The sequence below is a fragment of the Callithrix jacchus genome, chromosome 14 (assembly GCF_049354715.1).
Source record: "Callithrix jacchus isolate 240 chromosome 14, calJac240_pri, whole genome shotgun sequence".
NCBI classification, from domain to species: Eukaryota; Metazoa; Chordata; class Mammalia; order Primates; family Cebidae; genus Callithrix; species Callithrix jacchus.
In genome coordinates this window covers 89801403-89824557 of record NC_133515.1, presented here as the reverse complement: position 1 = coordinate 89824557, position 23155 = coordinate 89801403, and the positions used below count along the sequence as shown (strand labels likewise).

The 23155-nt window shown below is 43.1% G+C and overlaps 1 protein-coding gene across 44 annotated transcripts in view; it reads right to left on the bottom strand.

The window, feature by feature from the left end:
• DTNB (dystrobrevin beta) overlaps nucleotides 1–23155 on the bottom strand; it is a 307598-nt gene that overhangs the window by 11798 nt on the left and 272645 nt on the right. The window contains exon 17 of one of the 44 annotated variants that reach the window (XM_078349792.1): nucleotides 18550–18750. The exons of the other annotated variants lie outside the window; for them this stretch is intronic. Coding sequence (XP_078205918.1) covers nucleotides 18646–18750 — 105 coding nt within the window. The 3' untranslated portion in view covers nucleotides 18550–18645. Of the gene's footprint in view, nucleotides 1–18549; nucleotides 18751–23155 lie in introns of those variants that run through there. 44 annotated transcript variants of the gene reach the window in all.

The following is a 23155-nucleotide window of genomic DNA, read 5'->3' as shown; positions in this document are numbered from 1 at the left end:
TGGATGCACGACATCCCAACGCAGTGCTCCAACTGTGTGGCCACCGAATGCAACAGAAACGGATTGTTCTCTGTGGTTCTCACTTTGAATAGTGTGTGTGTGCGTGTGTACTTTGAGAAGTTAAAAAAAATACAGAATTCTAAAAAGTACAACATAATAAACCATCTACCCCAAATCGGTAACCGTTCATATTGTCAAATGTATTTCAACCTAAAAAGATTGCAGAGAAATCTGAAGACAGCTTTGACCACCAGCTCTTTCCTCTCATCTCTTCAGAGGCAACCATTATCAAAGATTTTGGTGTGAAACTTTTAACCTATATGTGCATATATAACTATGAATAATAGATGATATTTCATGCTTTTAAGTTTTGCATGAATAATATTGTACTGCTCATATCACTTTGCAATTTGCTTCGGTCACTTAGCATGCTTTCTGAGATCTTTCCGTGATACAAATAAATATGAACTAAATCAAAATGGATCATAGTAACTACAATAGCTAAAACGAAAATGGATCATAGTAACTATAAGAGCTAAAACTATAAAACGTCTCAAAGAAAACACCAGAAAATTCTGTGACCTTGGATTAGGCAAAGATTTCTTAGCTATCACACCCAAACCATGATATGTAAAAACAAAACAGATAAACTGGCTTTCATTGAAATTTTAAGAAGTGGTGTGATCTCGGCTCACTGCAACCTCCATTCCCCAGGTGCAACTGATTCTCCTGCTTCAGCCTCCCGAGTAGCTGGGATTACAGTTGCATGCCACCATGCCCAGCTACTCTTGTATTTTTAGTAGAGACAGGGTTTCACCATGTTGGCCAGGCTGGTCTCGAACTCCTGACTTCAGGTGATCCACCGTCTCACCCTCCCAAAGTGCTAGGATTAAAGGCCTGAGCCACTGGGCCCAGCCAAACTGCTTTTCAAAGGGTACCATTAAACAACATATGGACCATTCAATTCAGAATGAATCAGTAACTTAAACATAAGAGCTGAAACTATAACATTCTTAGAAGAAAACATAGGGGAAGGCTTTATAATCTTGGATTAGGCAATAACTTTTTAGGTATGACATCAAAAGCCCAAGCCATGAAAAGCTAGACACAGTGAACATTATCAAAAGTAAAACTTTTGTGCTTTGAAGAATACCATCAAGAAAGTGAAAGTCAACCCCCAAAGAGGGAGAAAATGTTTGTAAATTATATATGATACATGATCTATATCTAATATATATAAAGAACTCTTACAACTCAATAATAAAAGGACAAATAATATTTTTAAATGGGCAGAGGATCTGAATAGACATTCCTCCAGACATATAAATGTCCCATAAGTACATGGAAAGATGCTCAATATTATTAGACATTAGGGAAATGCAAATCAAAACTACAATGAGACACCACTGCACACTCACAAGGATGGCTATAATAAAAAAGACAAGTAGGACAAGAATGTGGAGAAATTAGAATCCTACTATACTGCTGATAGAAATGTAAAATGGCCATCAAACAAGTCTAAGTAAATTTAAGAAAACCAAAGTTATGTCAAGTACTCTATCAAACCACACTAGAATAAAACTGGAAATCAACTCCAAAAGGAACCCTCAAAACCAGGTCAATACATGGAAATTAAATAATCTGCTCCTGAATGATTGTTGGGTCAACAATGAAATCAAGATGGAAATTTAAAAATTCTTTGAACTGAATAATAGTGACAAACCTATCAAAATCCCTGGGATACAGAAAAAGCGGTGCTAAGAGTAAAGTTCATAGCATTAAATGCCTACATCAAAAAGTCTGAAAGAGTACAAACAGACAATCTAAGGCCATACCTCACAGAACTGGAGAAACAAGAACAATCCCAACCCAAACCCAGCAGAAGAGAAATAATGAAGCTCAGAGCAGAACTAAATGAAATTGAAACACACACAGTAAAGATACAAAAGATAAATGAAACAGGCTGGGCGCAGTGGCTCACACCTATAATCCCAGAACTTTGGGAGGCTAAGGGGTGGCTCACTTGAGGTCCGGAGTTCGAGACCAGCCTGGCAAACATAGTGAAACCTGTCTTTACTGAAAATATAAAAATTACCAGGGTGTGGTGGTGGGTGCCTGTAATCCCAGCTACTTGGGAGGCTGAGGCAGGAGAATCTCTTGAACCCAGGAGGTGAAGGTTGTAGTGAGCTGAGATTGTACCACTGTACTCCAGCCTGGGTGACAGAGGGAGACTCTATCTCTAAAATAAATAAATAAATGACCCCAAAGCTGGTTCGTTGAAAAGATAAAATTGATAGACCACTAGCAAGACTAACCAAGAAAAGAAGAGAGAACATCCTAATAAGCTCAATTAGAAATGAAACAGGAGATATTACTACTGATACCACAGAAGTACAAAAGATTATTTAAAGCTACTATGAACATCTTTACATGCATAAACTAGAAAACCTAGACTGAGCATGGTGACTCATGCCTGTAATCCCAGTGCTTTGGGAAGCCGAGGTGGCGGATCATGAGGTCAGGAGTTTGAGACCAGCTTGGCCAACATGGTGAAACTCTGTCTCTACTAAAAATATGAAAATTAGCTGGGTGTGGTGGTGGGTGCCTGTAATCCCAGCTACTCAGGAGGCTGAGGCAGAATTGCTTGAACTCGGGAGGTGGAGGTTGCAGTGAGCCAAGATCGAGTAACTGCCCTCCAGCCTGGGTGACAGAGCAAGACTCCATTAAAAAAAAAATCTAGAGGAGATAGATAAATTCCTGGAAATATACAACCCTCCTAGATTAAACCAGGAAGATATAGAATCTCTTAACAGACCAATAATAAGCAGCGTGATTGAAATGGTAACCAAAAAATTGCCCAAAAAAAAGTCCAGGACCAGATGGATTCACAGCTGAACTCTATCAGACATTCAAAGAAGAATTGGTATCGATCCTATTGATACTATTCCAAAAGATGGAAAAAGAGAGAATCCTGCATAAATCATTCTATGAAGCCAGTATCATCCTAATGCCAAAACCAGAGAAGGACAAAACAAAATGAAAGCTATAGACCAATATCCCAGATGCAAAAATCCTCAACAAAATACTAGTGAACCAAATCCAACAGCGTTGTCAAAAACATAATCTACCATGATCACACGGGTTTCATACCAGGAACGAAGGGATGGTTTAACATATGTAAGTCAATAAATCTGATGTACCACATAAACAGACTTTAAAACAAAAATCACATGATCATTTCAATAAATGCAGAAAAAGTGCTTGACAAAATCCAGCATCCCTTTTTGAGTAAAACCCTTAGCAAAATTGGCACAGAAGGGATATACCTTAATGTAATAAAAGCCATCTATGACAAACCCACAGCCAACATTATACTGAGCAGGGAAAAGTTGAGAGCATTTCCCCTGAGAACTGGAGCAAGACAAGGATGCCCACTTTCACCACTTCTATTCAACATAGTACTAGAAGTCCTAGTCAGAGCAATCAGACAAGAGAAAGAAATAAAGGGCATCCAAATCGATACAGAGGAAGTCAAACTGTCGCCACATGCTGATAATACGATTGTCTACTTAGAAAATCCTAAAGACTCACTGGGCACTGTGGCTCACGCCTGTAATCCCAGCTCTTAGGGAGGCAGAGGTGGGAGGATAGCTTGAACCCACGAGTTCAAGACCTGCCTGGGCAATATAGTGAGACTCTGTTCTCTACAAAAAGGAAAAAAAAAAAAAAAAAAGGAAAATCCTAAAGACTCATCCAAAAAGCTCCTAGAACTGGAAATGAATTCAGCAAAGTTTCAGGATACAAAATTATTGTACATAAATCAGTAGCTCTGCTATATATCAATAGCAACCAAGCCAAGAATCAAATCAAGAATTCAACCCCTTTCAGAATACCTGCAAAAATAAATAAATACAATATAATACTTAGGAATACACCTAACAAAGAATATGAAAGACCTCTACAAGGAAACCTACAAAACACTGCTGAAAGAAATCACAGATGCCACAAACAAATGGAAACACACCCCATGCTCATGGATGGGGAGAATCAATATTGTGAAAATTATCATACTGTTAAAAGTAATCTACAAATTCAATGCAATTCCCATCAAAATACCACCATCATTCTTCACAGAATGAGAAAAAACAATCCCAAAATTCATATGGAACCAAAAAAGAGCCCACATAGCCAAAGCAAGACTAAGCAAAAAGAATAAATCTGGAGGCATCACATTACTCAACTTCAAACTATACTATAAGGCCTCAGTCACCAAAACAGCATGGCACTGGTATAAAAATAGGCACATATACCAATGGAACATGATAGGGAACCCAGAAATAAAGCCAAATACTTACACCCAACTGATCTTTGACAGAGCAAACAAAAAACATCAAATGGGGAAAGGACACCCTATTCAACAAATGGTGCTGAGATAGTTGGTAAGTCACATGTGGAAGAATGAAGCTGGGTCCTCATCTCTCACCTTATACAAAAAATCAACTCAAGATGGATCAAACCCTTAAATCTAAGACCTAAAAGCATAAAGATTCTAGAAGATAACATCAGAAAAACCTTTCTAGACATTGGCTTAGGCAAAGATTTCATGACCAAGAACCCAAAAGCAAATGCAACAAAAACAAAGATAAACAGATGGGACTTAAACTAAAAAGCTTCTCCACGGCAAAGGAAATAATCAGCAGAGTTAACAAACAACCCTCAGAGTGGGAGGAAATCTTCACAATTTATATATCTGACACAAGACTAATATCCAGAATCTACAAAGAAAACAAATCAGCAAGAAAAAAACAATCCCATCAAAAATTGGACTATGGATGTGAACAGAAAATTCTCAAAAGAAGATATACAAATGGCCAGCAAGTATATGGCAAAATGCTCAAATGACTAATTATCAGGGAAATGCAAATCAAAACTACATTGTAATACCACCTCACTCTTACAAGAATGGCCATAATAAAAAACTCAAAAAATAACAGATGTCGGTTTGAATGCAGTGAAAAAGGAACACTTTTACACGGTTGGTGGGAATGTAACGTAATACAACTACTATGAAAAATGGTGTGGTGATTCCTTAAAGAACAAAAGTAGGCTGTGTGGTGGCTCATGCCTGTAATCCCAGCACTCTGGGAGGCTGAAGTGGGTGGATCATGAGGCCAGGAGATCGAGACCATTCTGGCCAACATGGTGAAACCCCATCTCCACTAAAATACAAAAAATTAGCTGGGCATGGTGGCATGCACCTGTAGTCCCCGCTATTCGGGGTCTGAGGGAGGGGAATCACTTGAACCTGGGAGGCAGAGGTTGCAGTGAGCCACGATGGCACCACTGCACTCCAGCCTGGTGACAGAGCGGGACTCTTATTTCAAAAAACCAAAAAAACTAAAATTAGATCTATTGTTTGATCTGGCAATCCTATTATTACGTATCTATCCACAGGGAAGAAAGTCATACAAAAAAGATACTTGCATACACATGTTTATAACAGCACAATTTCTGACTGCAAAAATATGGAACCAGCCCAAATGCCCATCAATCAATGAGTGGGTAAAGAAAATGGGATATATACACCATGGAATACTACTCAGCCACAAAAACGGAATGAAATAATGGCATTCACAGAAACCTGGATGGAACTGGAGACTATTTTTCTAAGTGAAGTAACTCAGGAATGGAAAACCAAACATTGTATGTTCTCACTGATATATGGGAGCTAAGCTATGAGGACAAAGGCCTAAGAATGATACACTGGACTTTGGGGACTCAGGGAAAGGGTGGGGTGTGGTGAGGGATAAAAGACTACACACCAGGCACAGTGTACACTGCTTGGATGACGGTGCACCAGAATCTCAGAAAACACCACTGACACACTTATTCATGTAACCAAACACCACCTGTTCCCCAAAAACCCAAATTAAATTAATTAATTTAAATAATTAATTTAAATTTTAAATTTAAATCTTTTTTTTTTAAATTTTTTATTGGATTTTAGGTTTTGGGATACATGAGCAGAGCATGCAAGCAGTTGCGTAGGTACACACATGGCAGTGTGCTTTGCTTTCCTTCTCCCCTAAATCTTTAATTTAATTACAAATTTTTTAATTTTTTAAAATTAAAAATTTAATTTTTAAAAAGTTTGTGTATCATAATATATACATATTTATGAAAATAAAAATATAAATACATAAATCACATAATATACATATATATGCAAATATATAAATCACATAATATACATATTTATAAATACATATTTATGTATATAAATATTTATATGCATCTCTAACCACATCAGCATCACAGTCTCTAGCAATAGCAAATATTCAAAATCTGTGTGACAAAATCATGATTAAACAAATTAATACATGAATAAATCATTGCAACTGATTTGTAGGTATTTCTTATGTAATTGGTGAAGCTTCTTCCCATGAACAAGGAAGCTAGATAAAAATTTATGTTGTGAATAAAGCACTAGAGATGGGAATTTGCATTCTTATTTTTGAGTAAATAAATTAATACTTCTGAATCTTAGTTTTCTCTTATCTAATATGGAATATTATAAAAAAATTAATGGCATAAGTTAAAAAAATGTAGAATTATACATAAGAATTATACATAAGAAGCCCTAATGAAATATTCCCTCCCTCCCTCTTGAAGACTGTTGCTAGGACAATTCATAATTGCAAAAATAACGAACCAGCCCAAATGCCCATCAATTGAGTGAATAAAGAAAATGTCGTATATGCATACCATGGAATACTACTCAGCCATAAAAAGGAACAAAATAATAGCATTCACAGCAATCTGGATGGAATTGGAGACCATTATTCTAAGTAAAGTGACTCAGGAATAGAAAACCAAACATTGTATGTTCTCATCTGTAAGTGGGAGCTAAGCTATGAGAATGCAAAGGCATAAGAATGATACACTGGGCTGGGTGCAGCGGCTCACGCCTGTAATCCCAGCACTTTGGGAGGGCAGGCAGATCAGAAGTTTGAGACCATCTGGCCAACATGGTGAAACCCCATCTCTACTAAAAATACAAAAATCAGCTGAACGTGGTGGTGCATACCTGTAGTCCCAGCTACTTGGGAGGCTGAGGTGGGAGAACTGCTTGGACTGGGAGACAGAGGTTGCAGTGAGCCGAGACTGCACCACTGTACTCCAGCCTGGTAACAGAGTTGAGACTCCATCTCAAAAAAAGAAAAAAAAGATACACTGGTCTGTAATCCCAGCACTTTGGGAGGCCGAGATGAGCGGATCGCTTGAGGACAGGCGTTCGAGACCATTGCCAATATGGTGAAACCCCGTGTCTACTGAAAATACAAAAATTAGCCAAACGTGGTGGCTCATGTCTATAATCCCAGCTACTTGGGAGGCTAAGGCAGGAGAATCGCTTGAACCCAGGAGGTAGAGGTTGCAGTGAGCTGAGATCATGTCACTACACTGCACCCTAGGCGACAGAGCAAGACTCTGTCTCAGAAACAACAACAACGAATGATACACTGAACTTTGGGGACTTGGGGTGAAAGGATGCGGGGGTGAAGGATAAGACTACACACTGGGTACAGTGTAACTGATCGCGTGAGGGGTGCACCAAAATCTCAGAAATCACCACTAAAGAACTTATCCATGTAACCAAACACTACCTGTTCCCCAAAAACCTATTGAAATAAAAAAAAAGGAACTTAAAAAAAAAAAAAACAGACTGGTGCTAGGGATAGCTCTCGTAACCACTCTGCAATTGCTAATGTTCTTTTTTCCTAACATTGAAACCTCAATCCCAGACGAGACACTGTCTTGTCTCCCAAGCTACTGTCCTATTACCACCTCCCAATCCTTCACAGTCATGTATTTGTGGACTGTGATTCTAGGGAAATCTCAACGATTTCTGAATCGAATACAAAATAAAAGGCATAAATTTGTCCTGAGGTTTTTAGATAACTTAATTTCTTTAAGCCATGTATGGAATTAAGACCAAATACCACCCCCTACCAAAAAAGAAAATGTAAAATGGTGCAGCTGCTTTGGACAGACTGGCAGCCCCTCAAAAGGTTAAACATTTCCACACAAAAATCAGACCCTAAATGTTCATAGTAGTGTTATTTGACATAGCCAAAAAGTAAAAACAACTAAAATGTCCATCAATTGATAAATGATTTAAATAAAATGTGGTATATTCATAGAATGGAACAGTATTTGGCAATCAAAACAAATGAAGTATTGACACATGGTACAATGTGGATAAACCTTGACAACATTATGCTATGTGCAAGAAACCAGTCACAGAAGACCACATATTTATGATCCCATTTATATAAAATGTCCAGAATAGGCAAACCTCAGGGCACAGGAAGGAGGATAAGAATCTCTGAGGGACTGGTTTCAGAGTTTGCCTGGAAATGTCTAGATTAAGTGACCAGTTCAGACAGAGTGGGAATTCAAGATGGAAATTAAATTCACTTAAAGAAAAAGAATGGGCCGCATGTGGTGGCTCATGCCTGTAATCCTAGCACTTTGGGAGGCCAAGGCGGGTGGATCACCTGAGGTCAGGGGTTTGAGACCAGCCTGGCCATCATGGTGAAACTCCATCTCTGCTAAAAATACAAAATTTCACTGGGCATGGTGACACATGCCTGTAATCCCAGGAGGCTGAGGCAGGAGAATCACTTGAACCCAGGAGACGGAAATTGCAGTGAGGCAAAATCGTGCCACTGCACTCCAGCCTGAGCGACAGAGCGAGACTCCGTCTCAAAAAAAAAAAAAAAAAAAAGAATGACCATGACCTCTGAAATGCTAACATACTTTACTGTAAGACAGATGACCCAGCCAGCATTAAACACATGGTGAGGACTCAGGAATGCCCCTCTATATGATCTGGGCCCAGCATCATGGCCTGAGGACCGCAAGTCAGTCACAGGATCCAAGGTGAACATCCAGGCTGCTTTGTAAGAGCATGACACTGAACCTTTGCAAATACTTTGATATTGAAATGATGATGGGGGATGAGAAAAGAGGGGTGGGCAGGGTGGCCAGCCAGAGGTAGCTAATGCTCTAGTATCTGGAAGTGACACCTCCTGCCCACTGTCAGCCTGGAAATAATCAGACCCTCTTCCTGATATCATTGCCCAGCATGTGCCCTCTGAGAAAGATAAAAACCAGATTCTACAAGTTTGTTCAGAGCAGCTGAAAGAGAAAAGCTACGATTCCTGGACAGGTGTTATTTCTCCATGGGTCTTATACCTCAACCTTTGGCATGAGGATCATACTGGGTGAAAATGAAACTAGGACAGACCTGTCAGGGCCCTCTGTGAATTCTGGTCTGGGTAGAGTAACACCAGTTTGCAATCCTGGGTGGGTCAGAGGCACAAGTGATAGCCCACCAATATACATGGGCTTTCGCCAGGCCTGAGGCTGCGGGTTCAGGAGACTGGAGCTGATCTTGGATGGGATATACGTCATGCAAGGGATGTCAACCAACTCTGCTACTTGGTGGTTTTGACAAAAAAGCAAAAGTGTGGCAAAGGTTCTTTGACTCTGTTGATGGGACTTGCTCTCTCGTGCCATTCTCTCTGCTGGGAGCACTACTCTCCCTCACGCTGTCTGGCTGGCTCCTGCTGGTCCCTGGGCATCAGTCTCACTGCCATCTCCTCTAGGATGAGATGAGGTCTTTCTGAGATGCTCCCACAGAACCCCGTGCATCTCCATCACAGCACTATCTCGCTTCTGAAATTTCATCCTCTGAATCCCTGCACTTAGCACAGGTAAATTCTTAAGAAATACCTGTTAAATGACAATGAAATGCATCATATTTTTGGCCCTTTTTCCTCTGTAATGAAAAGTAGAAAAGAGCAGGAAAAGTGCTAGAGCAGGTAGTAATCTCCAGGGAGTAATACATCTAATAGTCATCAGTGAATCTTTTTTTTTTTTTTTTTTGAGATAGAGTCTTGCTCTGTCACCGGGCTGGAGGGTAGTAGCATAATCTCGGCTCACTGCAACCCCTGCTTCCTCTGTTTAAGCGATTCTCCTGCCTCAGCCTCCCAAGTAGCTGGGCTTACAGGCATGTGCCACCATGCCCAGCTAATTTTTGTATTTTTAGTAGAGATGGAGTTTTACCACGTTGGCCAGAATGGTCTCAATCTCCTGACCTCATGATCCACCTGCCTTGGCCTCCCAAAGTGCTGGGATTATAGGTGTGAGCCACTGTGCCTGGCCCCTTTTTTTTTTTTTTTTTTTTGAGGCAGGATCTTGCTCTGTCTCCCAGACTGGAGTGCAGTGGTGTGGTCTCGGCTCACTGCGACCTCTGCCTTCTGGGTTTACGCAATTCTCGTTCCTCAGCCTCCCGAGTAGCTGGGATTACAGATGTGCACCACCATGTCTGGCTAATTTTTGTATTTTTAGTAGAGATGGAATTTCACCATGATGGCCAGGCTGGTCTCAAACTCCTGTCTTCCTGTGATCTGCCCACCTCAGCCTCCCAAAGTGCTGGGATTACAGGAGTGCTGTGCCCGGCCAACCAGTGAGTCTTTATGTGAGATACTTTAGACAGATAAGCAAACGTGGTCACCAGACCTCTGAGATGGCCCCACGTAACCACCCCTGCATTCATATCTGAGTGTAGTCTCCCCACTTCAATGTGGGCTGGGCCTAGTGACTCACTGCTAATGAATCAGACAAGTGGGATATCACTTCCAAGGAGAGGTTATAGAAGACTCTGACTCTCTTCCTCTCTCTCGCTCTTTTCTGCTTCCTCATCCTAGTGAAGCCAGCTGCCATTCTGAGAGCTGCCCTGTGGACAGGCCCTATGGCAGGGACCATGGGTGACTTTTAGCCATTAGCCAGCACCAAACTGAGGCCCTGAGTCCAAGGAACTATGAGGATCTGAGTCCTGCCAAGAGCCACATGTGCTGCTGGGCCTTGAGGTGACAACATCTTGATGGCAGCCTTGTGCGAGACACTGAACTGAGGGACCAGGAAAGACAGCACCTGGGTTGCTGTGAGGTTATAATACTTGTGGATTATTGGTAAATATTTGTTCTCCCAAGCAGCTACGTTTTGGGGTAAGTTGTTGGGCAGCAACAGGTAATTCATATGCTAAGGTTAAGTTTTAAAAATAACATTATTAGGGCCGGGCATGGTGGCTCACACCTATAATCCCAGCACTTTGGGAGGCTGAGGAGGGCGAATCACAAGGTCAGGAGTTCAAGACCAGCCTGGCCAATATGGTGAAACGTGTCTCTACTAAAAATACAAAAATTAGCTGGGCGTGGTGGTGCACACCTGTAGTCCTAGCTACTCAGGAGGCTGATATAGGAGAATCACTTGAACCTGGGAGGTGGAGGTTGTAGTAAGCCAAGATTGCACCTCTGCACCCAGCCTGGGTGACAGAGTGAGACTCCGGCTCAAAATAAATAAATAAATAAAATTTAAAAATACATGATTAGATCAATCCCATATGATGACAACTGATGAACAGAGAGAGAGTGGAGGAGTTCTGAGATATACGAGAGCAGGACCAGAGGCCCTCAGAGGAACAGGTAAAGAGACCAGGAAAGAGGCCTCCAGATGAGACAAGAGGCAGGAATATACAATCGAGAAAAAAACTCTGCTGATTTGGGAATGTGAAGAGGGACTTGAGTACATCAACCTATCCCGACACTGAAAGACTCAACCTCTTCACTTTGTCAGTCATGACCAGGGCCTAGAGGCATTTCTCGGCTCCAGTTCGATGACCCTGAAGAACAGGGGAAGCTGCAGGCTCTGCGACTGTGTCCTGGCTATTAGCACCTCCCAGGTGAGCACAGAGGAGGTAGCGTGCTTCAGTGGAAAGGGCATTGAATGAGATGTCGGGAGACCTGGGCTCTTTTGATTCTGTAGCACATGCATTTTAAGTTTTCTGGGGCTCAGTCTTATTTGTAAGCTGAGGGAACTCAACTAGATAAAAACTATATTGTTCAGATATAAAAGTCTGTGACCTATGATCTTTGCCAAGTTAACCTCATCTCAGACAAGGTAAGAACCAACACTTTGCTTCGGTTCTGACCATTCTGTCCATGAGGAATGCTCTTCTGAGGGTCCCGGCAGCACGTTGGTCACATGGCACATTCTGCTTCTAACTTTCCTTTCTCATGAGTGGAGTCAGTACTATAGCTGCTGCCCACTTAGGGCTTGTACAGATGATGCTGCTGAGGAGGGGTAGGGAGCAGGCTACTCTGCAGAAGATGGAACTATCTCAGGAAAGAGTTTGAAATAAGGTTCTTCTAACTGAATAAATAGAAACTGGAGTGTGTGGCACACATGCAGCCTGAGAAGCCTTCAGTGCTCAGCAACACTGCTGACCTGCTGACAGTCACCTCTGAATCTGGTTGGAGTTTGTTCACTCTGTTTACTTGACAGGCACAGGCCAGACTGAAGGCACCACAAATCAAGATGGAGCACTGCACTGTGCAAATGCACCTCGTCTTAAAAGTACACATGTGTTTTATGTTCAGAGAGGCAGGCTCTTCTCCATGGAGACTGCCAAGAACTCTGCTCAACACGAACCAGCCTAGAATACACAGCATGGTGGGAGACTTGGGGGCACACAGAAGTTGGCACCCTGAGATTACGGGAAACCTGAGAAACACCTAGAAATCTGCAAAGATAGAGGAACTAGTCAGGTGGCTCCAGGGATGGGGATGTGCTGTTCACTGATGCGTACCAAAGACCCTTGTGCCTCTGGGTTTCAGCTGCCGGGAGAGGGCAATCCACCTGAAGAAGCCAGGGAAGCTCTGCAACGTGCTACTCCGTGTTTGAAGGTTTCCTGATACAAGGACCGTGGAATCTTGTTGTAGTACAGGCTGTAACAAAGGCACAGGCCAATCATGTGTCTCACCAATAACTAAACACAATAAATAACCTGTGACTCAGGTTCTCTCAAAACAGAGGTCCCTTGTATAAGAGTTGGAAACAATTCTGTTGCAAATGTAGAACCAGTGAAACATCGCCATCTGATAAGGTCTCTAGACTGCTGGCTGTTCATTTTCAAATCAGCAAAGACCCTGAGAACCCGAGAAAGCGATGCATCATGTTCCAAGAAAAGTGTTCAGAAATTTCAATTTCAGAGAGTTCATGACCCCAGAAAAACAGCTTGTTTTTTGAAACATTCATTTTACATTTGAGGAGGCTGAGGTCAAGGGAGGTCACAAGGTCACATGCAAAATCAGTAGCTAGCCTAGGACTGGTCCCTGGCTCTGCCAAATGCCTCAAACTGCTAGGAGAAAACTGAGCATGTTGGGATCACCGCTCAGTGTTTCTGAGACTACAAGGAACATGGATCAGTTAAGACTTCTGACGATTGACACTAACCATGATTTTCCAGAGGAGAGTCATTTCACTTCCAGTAAGGAAATGTGAGAAAGGAGAATACAGGGATTATGAAAATCCCTTATCTATAATACCAATCTCATAGTGGAGCCAAAACAGGTACAGAGGATGCCAGAGAAGGTGCCCTGAGGACATGGTGATCCTTCACCAGCTCTGCATCTGAGCACAGAGGCAGGGACTCACATGCTGTGGCAGAGAGAACTGGCCAGGAGACCAGCTGCACAGAGAGAAAGGCACTGTCTTTAGTAGGAAAATGATACTGCACTGTTCTTGGCCATGCCTAGGTGGCCCCAGCATGATGCTTGGCACATAGTAGGGGCTCCAAAAATAGGACTTCCCTTTCTTCTTTTTCCTCATGGAACAAAGAAGAATTTTTAATCCCCCCGGTACACATTATAGTCAGGTAAACAAGACCAGAGAGGCTTGTGGCAAAAAGCCTGACTTGAAGAGTGAATGCCCTCTGCAGAGCATTCATAACTGCGCCCCCCTTCACACGCACACCCAACTCAAACTCGGAGCTAAGCTGTTATCATGGTAACAGAATGGAAGACACTTCAGTCTCCATTTCTATCTCTCTGACTCATGGACACCTGCCAGGTAGCAGATGGCCGGTGTGGACAATTACCTTCATTTTGCTGCAGTGTATTTAAATTAAACAAAGTGGCCTCTTTGCTGCCGATTTTCAGAGGCCCTCTCAGAGAAACAAAAAACAACGATGGGCGAGAGTTGCTGCGAGTCTGAAATGTGGGCAACCGGGAAGGTACAGAGAACTGGGATATGGAGAGAACAGCCTTTGTACATTTTTTTTCTTGAAGAAAAAGTTAAAAACCCCACATAACTATTTTGAGCTGGTGCTGGTGGTGACTGTGCTAGGGAGATGCAGCTGTCTCATCAAAGCGGGAGTGAAGCGAGGGAGAGGTGATGGGGCTATCCGATGCTGCACTGCATATCCTGCTGAGTTGGAAATAATTGGCTCACACAACAAGAGTCAAGACTGTTAGGAGTTAGGCCTGGAAATGGAAGCGCTCAGAGCATGGAGAATGAGGGTGAAGGAGAGGAGAGAGGCAACCAAATGGCGGTGAGCAAGGAGGCAGCCAAAGAATGTACCTGGACACAGTCCCTGCTTAGCAGAGGCACCCAACTGCAAGCTTAAGTGCTACAGAGCCTTTTATTAATTTTTTTCAGTGCCCCTGGTCAGCATGAACATGGAGTCTTTTAAGGATGAACTTGGCTTCCAGACACTGGAGAGAAGGGCTGAAGAATTCTATGATATCTCTCTTACCACCGTGAACACACATTTACCTTAGTGTGTCTGTTGGAAGGATGAGGCCACCAAAAAGTCTGCCGTGGGGTCCCTCTGTAGAGGGTTGACAGCTGTTTGTTCCCATGTCATGTCAGGAACCTCAGGGCTCACGCACAACCTGTCACTCGCTGTGATGGCTGGTGAGGCAGGCTGAGATAAGACAGGAAGCAGCTATTCTAGGACTGCTAGATGATTTGTGATCACGGTGTTGGCAACGGCAGAAGGTTACGCTTCTCAATCTTCATGATTCTGTTCCTATTCAAGTTATACTAAATTATATAGAAGACAAAGCTTCTGCTAAGACTTCAAGAGTGGGGGCAAGGTGTACAATTATCTTCCTTAGTAGAAGGAAGAAGGTGTATTACATTTCGGGGACGAAGAACAACCTATTAAAACCCAAGATAAACCTGTAGATAGAAAGTTGGAAGGTAAAGTTTTAGATAGAGAAACTCGTAAATTCTAAGACTAGAATTAACTCCTTTCTGTTTGTTTCTCCTGGTTTGCCTAGCCCTATTTGAAAATGGTACCACTAGTCTTTTTTTTTTTTTTTTTTTTTGAGATGGAGTCCTGCTCTGTCACCCACGCTGGAGTGTAATGGTGCGATCTCGGCTCACTGCGACCTCCGCCTCCCGGGTTCAAGTGATTCTTGTGCCTTAGCCTCCCAAGTAGCTGGGATTACAGGCACCAGCCACCATGCCTAGCTAATTTTTGTATTTTTAATAGAGATGGGGTTTTGCCATGTTGGCCAGGCTGGTCTCAAACTCCTGACCTAAAGTGATCTTCCCACCTCAGCCTCCCAAAGTGCTGGGATTACAGATGTGAGCCACCGTGCCCAGCCTGTATCCCACTAGTCTTTACTGCAAGATTTCAAAGCCAGTTCTCTGCAAAATGATCTGAGACCTCACCAACCAAGAGAAAAATACCTATACAATGAATACCAAACACTCAGACTGCATATTAGAAACAAAAACTAGGATAGGTTCTCAGGAGGATGTAGTCCTTATTCAGACAGCCAAATCTATTAGCAGGAAGGCAGCTGGGACCTGTCAGTGGGGTTTTAAAATTCAATGAGTCTGATTTAAATGTTGCTTATGGGTAAGCAGAACATGTGTGGTGAGGTATGGCAGCCTTATTCAACAATGACACTGCACTTTGTTAAGCCCCTGTCATATATAACACAGTGGTTAGAGTCCAGGCTTTGTGGTGTGAGAAACCTAGTTTTTGTTTCTTGGTTTGGGCGTGTGTGTGTGTTTGTCTGTGTGTGTTTGAGTGAGATGGGGTCTTTCTATGTTGCCCAGGTTGGTCTTGAAATCCTGGCCTCACGCGATCCTCCCACCTTGACCTCCCTCATTGCTAGGATTACAGGTGTGAGCCACTGTGCCCAGCCTAGGTGAACCTAGTTTGGATTCTAGCTGCCATTTACTAGCTGTGTGATCTTGGGCAACTTACCTAACCTCTCTGCATCTAAGGTTCTTCATATGTACGTTGGGAATAACAACATCTACTTCACAGGTTGGTGAGGGTGAACATGAAATGCTCCACACATTTGGTTCCATAGAGTGATACCTGTTGTTATTCTACTTTGAAAGGTGCTGGGGTGGGGGCTGTGCAGCTGAGGCAATGGCTCGACTCAGCAGGCCTAACCCAAGGGACAGGCATGTATGCAACCAGCACACCAAATGGGATGAAACAGGTGCTATGGCAGAGGAACAGAGGAAAAGCAGCCTGGCCTGACGTTATGGAATAGGGTTAAGTTTCTTAGAAGAGGTGGCAGCTGAGAGTATCTCAAGGGGTACAACTGCAATGGGCAGAAGAGGCTGGGGAAGGGCAAACCAGGCAGGGAAAGTGCATGACCAAGGGCACCGGGCTGGAGAGGAGGGTGTACTGGGGGTAAGAAGGGGTGGTGAGGTTGGAGGGTGGGGAGCAGAAAAGACCCGCAGCAGGAAAGGAGAAGTGTCGGCAGTGAGCAGCCAGAGCCATAAATGAGAAGCTGCAGAGTTTAATAGGCCACAAATCAGGGCTGGGCAAGGTGGCTTACACCTGTAATCCCAACACTTTGGGAGGCTGAGGTGGGTGGATCACCTGAGGTCATGAGACCAGCCTGGCCAAGATGGTGAAACCCCATCTCTACTAAAAATACAAAAATTAGCCAGGTATGGTGGTAGGGGCCTGTAATCTCAGCTATTTGGGAGCCTGAGGCAGGAGAATTGCTTGAACCTGGAGGCGGAGGTTGCCGTGAGCAGAGATCGTGCCACTGCACTCCAGCCTGGGTGACAAGAGCAAAATTCCATATCAAAAAATAAAAATAATAGGCCACAGATAAGAAAACTATACAATCCATGGAATATCCAACTTGCCCCCATTATTTTTATTGTTTGTTTTTTATTTGTTATTTTTTGAGACAGAGTCTTTGTCACTCAGGCTGGAGTGCAGTGGTGCGATCATGGCTCACCAGAGCTTTGACCTCCTGAGCTCAAGTAATCCTCCCACCTCAGCCTCCTGAGTAGCTGACACTACGGGTATGTGCCACTGTGCCTGGCTAAATATTGTATTTTTTTGTAGAGATGAAATTTTGCCATGCTGCCCAGGTTGATTTCAAATGCCTGGGCTCAAGCAATCCATCTGCCTCAGTTTCTCAAAGTGCTGGGATTACAGGTGTGAGCTACCATGCCTGGCTCAACTCACCACCATTAAAAATGTTCTGGCCAGGTGCAGTGGCTCATGCCTGTAATCCTGGCACTTTTGGGAGGCTGAGGCAGGCAGATTGCTTGAGGTCAGGAGTTCAAGACCAGCCTTGCCAACATGGTGAAAACACATCTCTACTAAAAATACAAAAAAATAGCTGGGTGTGGTGGTGTGTGCCTGTAATCCCAGCTACTCGGGAAGCTGAGGCAAGGAGAATCACTTGAACCTGGGAAGTGGAGGCTGCAGTGAGCCAAGATTGAGCCACTGTACTCCACCCTGGATGACAGTCTAAGACTCCTTCTCAAAATAACTAACTAAATTAATAAAATGTTCTATTTTTTTCACCATTCTTTTCAGACCATGAGCTAAGAATGATTTTTACATTTGTTAATGGTTACATTTTAAATATATAACTGTATAACCATACAGTACCTACATAATAACTGGTTTGCCCTGGAAACCCTAAAATATTTACTATCTAATCTTTTAAGAAAAAGTCCACTGACTCCTGCTACAGGCAGAGGCTAGAGGAGCCGGTGAGGGTTTCTAAGGAGGGGAGGGATGTGGCCAGTCTGGTCTGTGCTCAGGAATCCAGCTCTGGGCAATGGCAGGGAGGGACTGAGAAGCGAGAGACAAGAGATAGGGGTTCTATCAATAAAGAGGCTTCTCCAAAACCAGGTGACAGATCATGGAGGCTGGAATGATGTATAGGAATAGAAAAAGGGAGAGCAACTTTTGGGAGGGAAAACTGACTAGAAGTTGGCAACTGAGAGGGCAGAGCAGGAGGCTGGTGATGGCTGGTAGGGATACAGGGAGTGCCGATAATGGCATCAACAGAAGCAGGAAATATGTAAAGACGAGGGACCTGTGGGGTCCCATCCTTCCCATACCCAAATCTCAGAACAAGGCATTCTGAAAATGCCGTGGAGGCTGATACTGGTATCACAGAGAAAGGTTCTCTGGGCTCAGAGCAGGGGTTCCAACGAACAAAGGGGGCAATGTCACCTGCTAGGGACCTGAAAGTAGAGGCTACTACTGGCGCTCGGTGGGTAAAGTCAAGGATGCTGCTAAATGTTCTACAACACATGTGCCAACCACTCGCAAAAAGAGAGTTATCCGGCCCCAAATGTCACGAGTGCTGAGGATGAGAAGGATGGCTGAGGGTGACTTAGTCGTGAGGGCATACAGAGGATGGTCCTCCCAGAGCTGTTTTCCTGGGTGGTGAGCTGCTGTGGGAAGAAGGGCAGGCAGCCAGGAGCCTCAGGTTAGTTAGACCTTCAAGGGGCCCAAGAATTGACTGCTGTATCTTCTGCACAGTTGGAATGTCCTGGGGTGGCCACAGATCTGAGAGTCTCCAAGATTCTCTCTTGCTTTTCTGAGGTCTGAGCAGGTTAAAAATAGGAGTTGAAATGTTAAATGTGAAAGCAATTAATAAATAATTGTATGTACATTTAAATTAATAATACATAATAAAAAAATCACTGAAGGGTTTATGGTTAGCCGTCTGTGCAGAGCAATGGTGAGCAGGCATGGATTCCTACTATAATAAAAGTACCACTTTAGCAAATGACATGACATTTCTCAAAAGAAGATATACAAATGGCCAAAAACATATGAAAAATGCTCAGTGTCACTAATCATCAGGGAAATGCAAATCAAAACCACAATCAGATACCACCTTACTCCTGCAAGAATGGTCATTACTGAAATGTCCAAAAACAATATATATATTGGCATGGATGTGGTAGAAAGGGAATGCTTATACACGGCTGGTGGGAATATAAATTAGTACAACCACTATAGAAAACAGGGTGCAGATTCTTTGAAGAACTAAAAGTAGATCTAACATTTGATCCAGCAATCCCACTACTGGTTATCTACCCAAAAGAAAAGAAGTCATTATATGAAAAAGACACATGCACACACACGTTTATTACAGCACAATTCACAACTGCAGATACAGAACCAGCCTGAGTGCCCAACGACCAATGAGTGGATAAAGAAAATATGGAATTCTTTATTTATATACACCATGGAATACTACTCAGCCATAAAAAGGAATGGAGTGTCATTTGCAGCAACCTGAATGGACCTGGAGGCTAATGTTGTAAGTGAGGTAACTCAGAAATGGAACACCAGATGCTGTATGTTCTCACTTACAAGTGGGAGGTGAGCTATGAGTATTCAAAAACATACACAGTGATGTCATGGACCATGGAGACTCGGAAGGGAGAGGTTGGAAGGGGGCTGAAGGATAAAAAAAAAACACATATTGGGTGCAATGTATACTAGCTGGGTGATGGGTGAACCAAAATCTCAGAATTCACCACTAAATAACTCATCCATATAACCAAAAACCACTTGTCCCCCAAAAGGAACTGAAATAAAAAAAATAGTTAACAAAATACCACTTGGCCAGGCATGGTGGCAACACTTTGGGAGGCTGAGGCAGGCGGATCACTTGAAGTCAAGACTTCAAGACCAGCTTGGCCAACATAATGAAACCCTAGCTCTACAAAAAAAAAAAAAACTCAAAAAACAAAAATTAGCTGGGTGTGGTGATGCGCACCTGTAGTCCCAGCTACTCGGGAAGCTGAGGCAGGAGCTAATCGCTTGAACCCCAGAGGTGGAGGCTGCAGTAAGCCAAGATCACACCACTGCACTCCAGCCTGGACACCAGAGTGAGACTCCATCTCAAAAAAAAAAAAAAAGTAACCACTTTAGCTGCAGTGAACTGCATTGTCTGTAATTTTATAAAACAGCCTCTACTTTTCTTTTTTTAAACATCAGGACATCTATATTGCAGCTCCAAATGCATAGTGCCAAACTATGGCTAGGAGTAAATAGAGAAGAGTGCAAGAGTCTACAGTGCTTGTTATAACATGCATCTTTCAAGAAACTAAGCAGATGTTCTTTTCTGTGAAGGACATTCCAAACCTTAGCATTATCGTTAATATGGAACATCAGAACCAACCTGAGAGTCAGCTATAAAACCTATTACCCTAGAGACTGGTACAGCTTCATGATTTGAGGAAATGCCTCCAGAGCCTCTCAGAGTGAAGGGTTATAGAGATAATCTCAGGCTGAGAGAAGATGCTGGGGTGAGGCAGAACAGAGAGGAAGAATGCCAGGGAATCCTGTCCTGCTGGGGACATGGCCAGGAATCACACAGGTGAGCCACAGGAGAAGGGAGACAGAGGAGAAGGGGATCAGGGATGCAGCTGATGTTTTCTTAGGATACTTTCTTGTATCTGGAAAAATGGCAGGTGGGAGGCTAGCATGAATAAACATTAGGGAAGAAGTTATTGAAAGAAAATCCAGACAATGAAGTGAGGGCCACCGGATTTCAAAGTCAGGAAAGGAGAAATCAGTGAAATAAAATCAACTGGATTTCATTCATTCATTCATTCATTCCATTCTCTATAGGCCACGACCCAAATAGATTTCTATAGACCCTTCTCAGTCTATAGACTTACTCCAGAATACCAATTGGTACAATGATGAAAGGATCAAAGAACTTTGGAGCTGGAAGTTCACAGATGAAGAAAATGAGGTTTGTAAAGGTCATGTGCTTGTTCAGATGAAAAAGATGAGATACAGCCAACAAGACTCGATTAGTGGGAAGGGCAGTCCATTCGCGTGTAATTCACAGATTTAAATCTTCGTTCAGTGGGGTTACATGATTTGACAGGAGGTGGTGCTGAAGGGGTTGAAGAGGACAAAGCCCACTGCTCAGAGTTGTGTGCACTCTACTACTTTACTGAACATTTTCTTTTCTTTTTTTTTTTGAGACGGAGTCTTGCTCTGTCGCCAGGCTGGAGCGCAGTGGCGCAGTCTCGGCTCACTGCAACCTCCGCTTCCCGGGTTTAGGCGATTCTTCCGCCTCAGCCTCCTGAGTGGCTGGGACTACAGGTGCACGCCAAACGCCCGGCTAATTTTTGTATTTTTTAGTAGAGACGGGTTTTACCATGTTGGTCAGGATGGTCTCGATCTCTTGAACTTGTGATCCACCTGCCTCGGCCTCCCAAAGTGCTGGGATTACAGGCTTGAGCCACCACGCCCGGCCTGAACATTCTTTCTCAAGTTGCTGATAACTTCCTTATTGCCAAATTCATGGTCTTCCTTGTCTTATTGTCTTACTAACCTCCTCCTTCTTGCAACTATCTGGGCTTCCAGGAGAACTGACAGTCCTCCTGCCTCCTCTTTCTTCCTTTTGTCTACTATGGGTTTTCCCTAAGGCTCACGTTTATGGTTTCAATCCTCATTCTGTGTTGAAGGGTTCCAAGTCTATATTGCTAGCCCTTTTACTCCACTGAAATTTCAGTTGCACATGTCCAAAATCAGATCAAAGTCCTCTCCTAACACAGATCATGTCTCTATTTTCACTTATTCAGTAAATGACACCCATCATTTCCCTAGATTCTTAGGCTCCAAACCTACAAGCCATTTTTTCTTCAGCCTTTTTGGTGAATGCCTTGCTGAGAGTGAGTCTATAATATTCTGAGGAAGGCAGTGTGTCCTAGGAATTCAACAGTCTTCTAATGGAAGAATTTCTTCAGTTGGCTGAGGAGATAATTTTCTTGGAGACCTTGAAGGATGGTTTTTATATGCTGTGTGCATTCTCATCAGGAGAGGAAAAGACAGACATATAGTACAGGAGGGAAATTTAAGAAGTAGGTAGGGAAATCTCTCAGCCTGACACTAATGAAGAGTGATGGAAAATACTGAGGGGTGCAGCCTAGACCCCAAAAGCTATTTTTCCCTTGTATCCTTGGACTCCTGTTAGGTGCTTGGGGCAGTCTGAGTTATTTTTATATGAGGTATTCAAAATTTTTGAGGTCTTGAGAGACACAGGTATGGGATTTCAGTCACACCTCCCTGTCATATCCGGGGGCAGCTGTTTAAGGGCATTTTGTTTCTGAAGACCTGCCTCACCCATTAGCTTCATGTTCCTGGAATTTGTGATAAAAAGAATAATGCATAGATAATCAATAGCTTATATCATTATGATTATTATTGAGATGGAGTCTTGCTCTGTCACTCAGGCTGGAGTGCAATGGTGTTGTCTCAACTCACTGCAACCTCTGCTTCCTGGGTTTAAGCGATTCTCCTGCTTCAGCCTCCCAAGTAGCTGGGATTACAGGAGTGTGCCACCATGCCTGGCTAATTTTGTTTGTTTGTTTGTTTGTTTTAGTAGAGATGGAGTGTTACCATGTTGGCCAGGCTGGTCTTGAACTAATGACCCTGTGATCCACCTACCCTGGCCTCCCAAAGTGCTGGGATTACAGGTGTGAGCCACTGTGCCCAGCCTATGTTATTATTTTTTTAAAACTTACTTGGCCTGTGACACAATCCTCAGGAGATCCTGAAAACACGTGTCCTGCTTATGTTACTTTAACGTAAGTTCTTGGTAAACAACTTAGGAACTACCTTTTCATTTTTTTTTTTTAAACCCATTGTAACTGCTGCTAATTGGAGTGTATATTCAGGGCAATTTGAATCTTTGCTCCTGGGGGGCCATCCTCAAGCTTTGGGCTCAATAAACTTATACTTAGTCATAAAGAAAAACCATGGCTGGGTGTGGTGGCTCATGCCTGTAATCCCGGCACTTTGGGAGGCTGAGGCAGGTGGATCACCTGAGGTCAGGAGTCTGAGACCAGCCTGGCCAACATGGTGAAACCCTGTCTCTACTAAAAATACAAAAATTAGCTGGGTGTGGTGACATGGGCCTGTAATCTCAGCTACTTGGGAGTAATCACTTGAACCTGTGAGGCAGAGGTTGCAGTG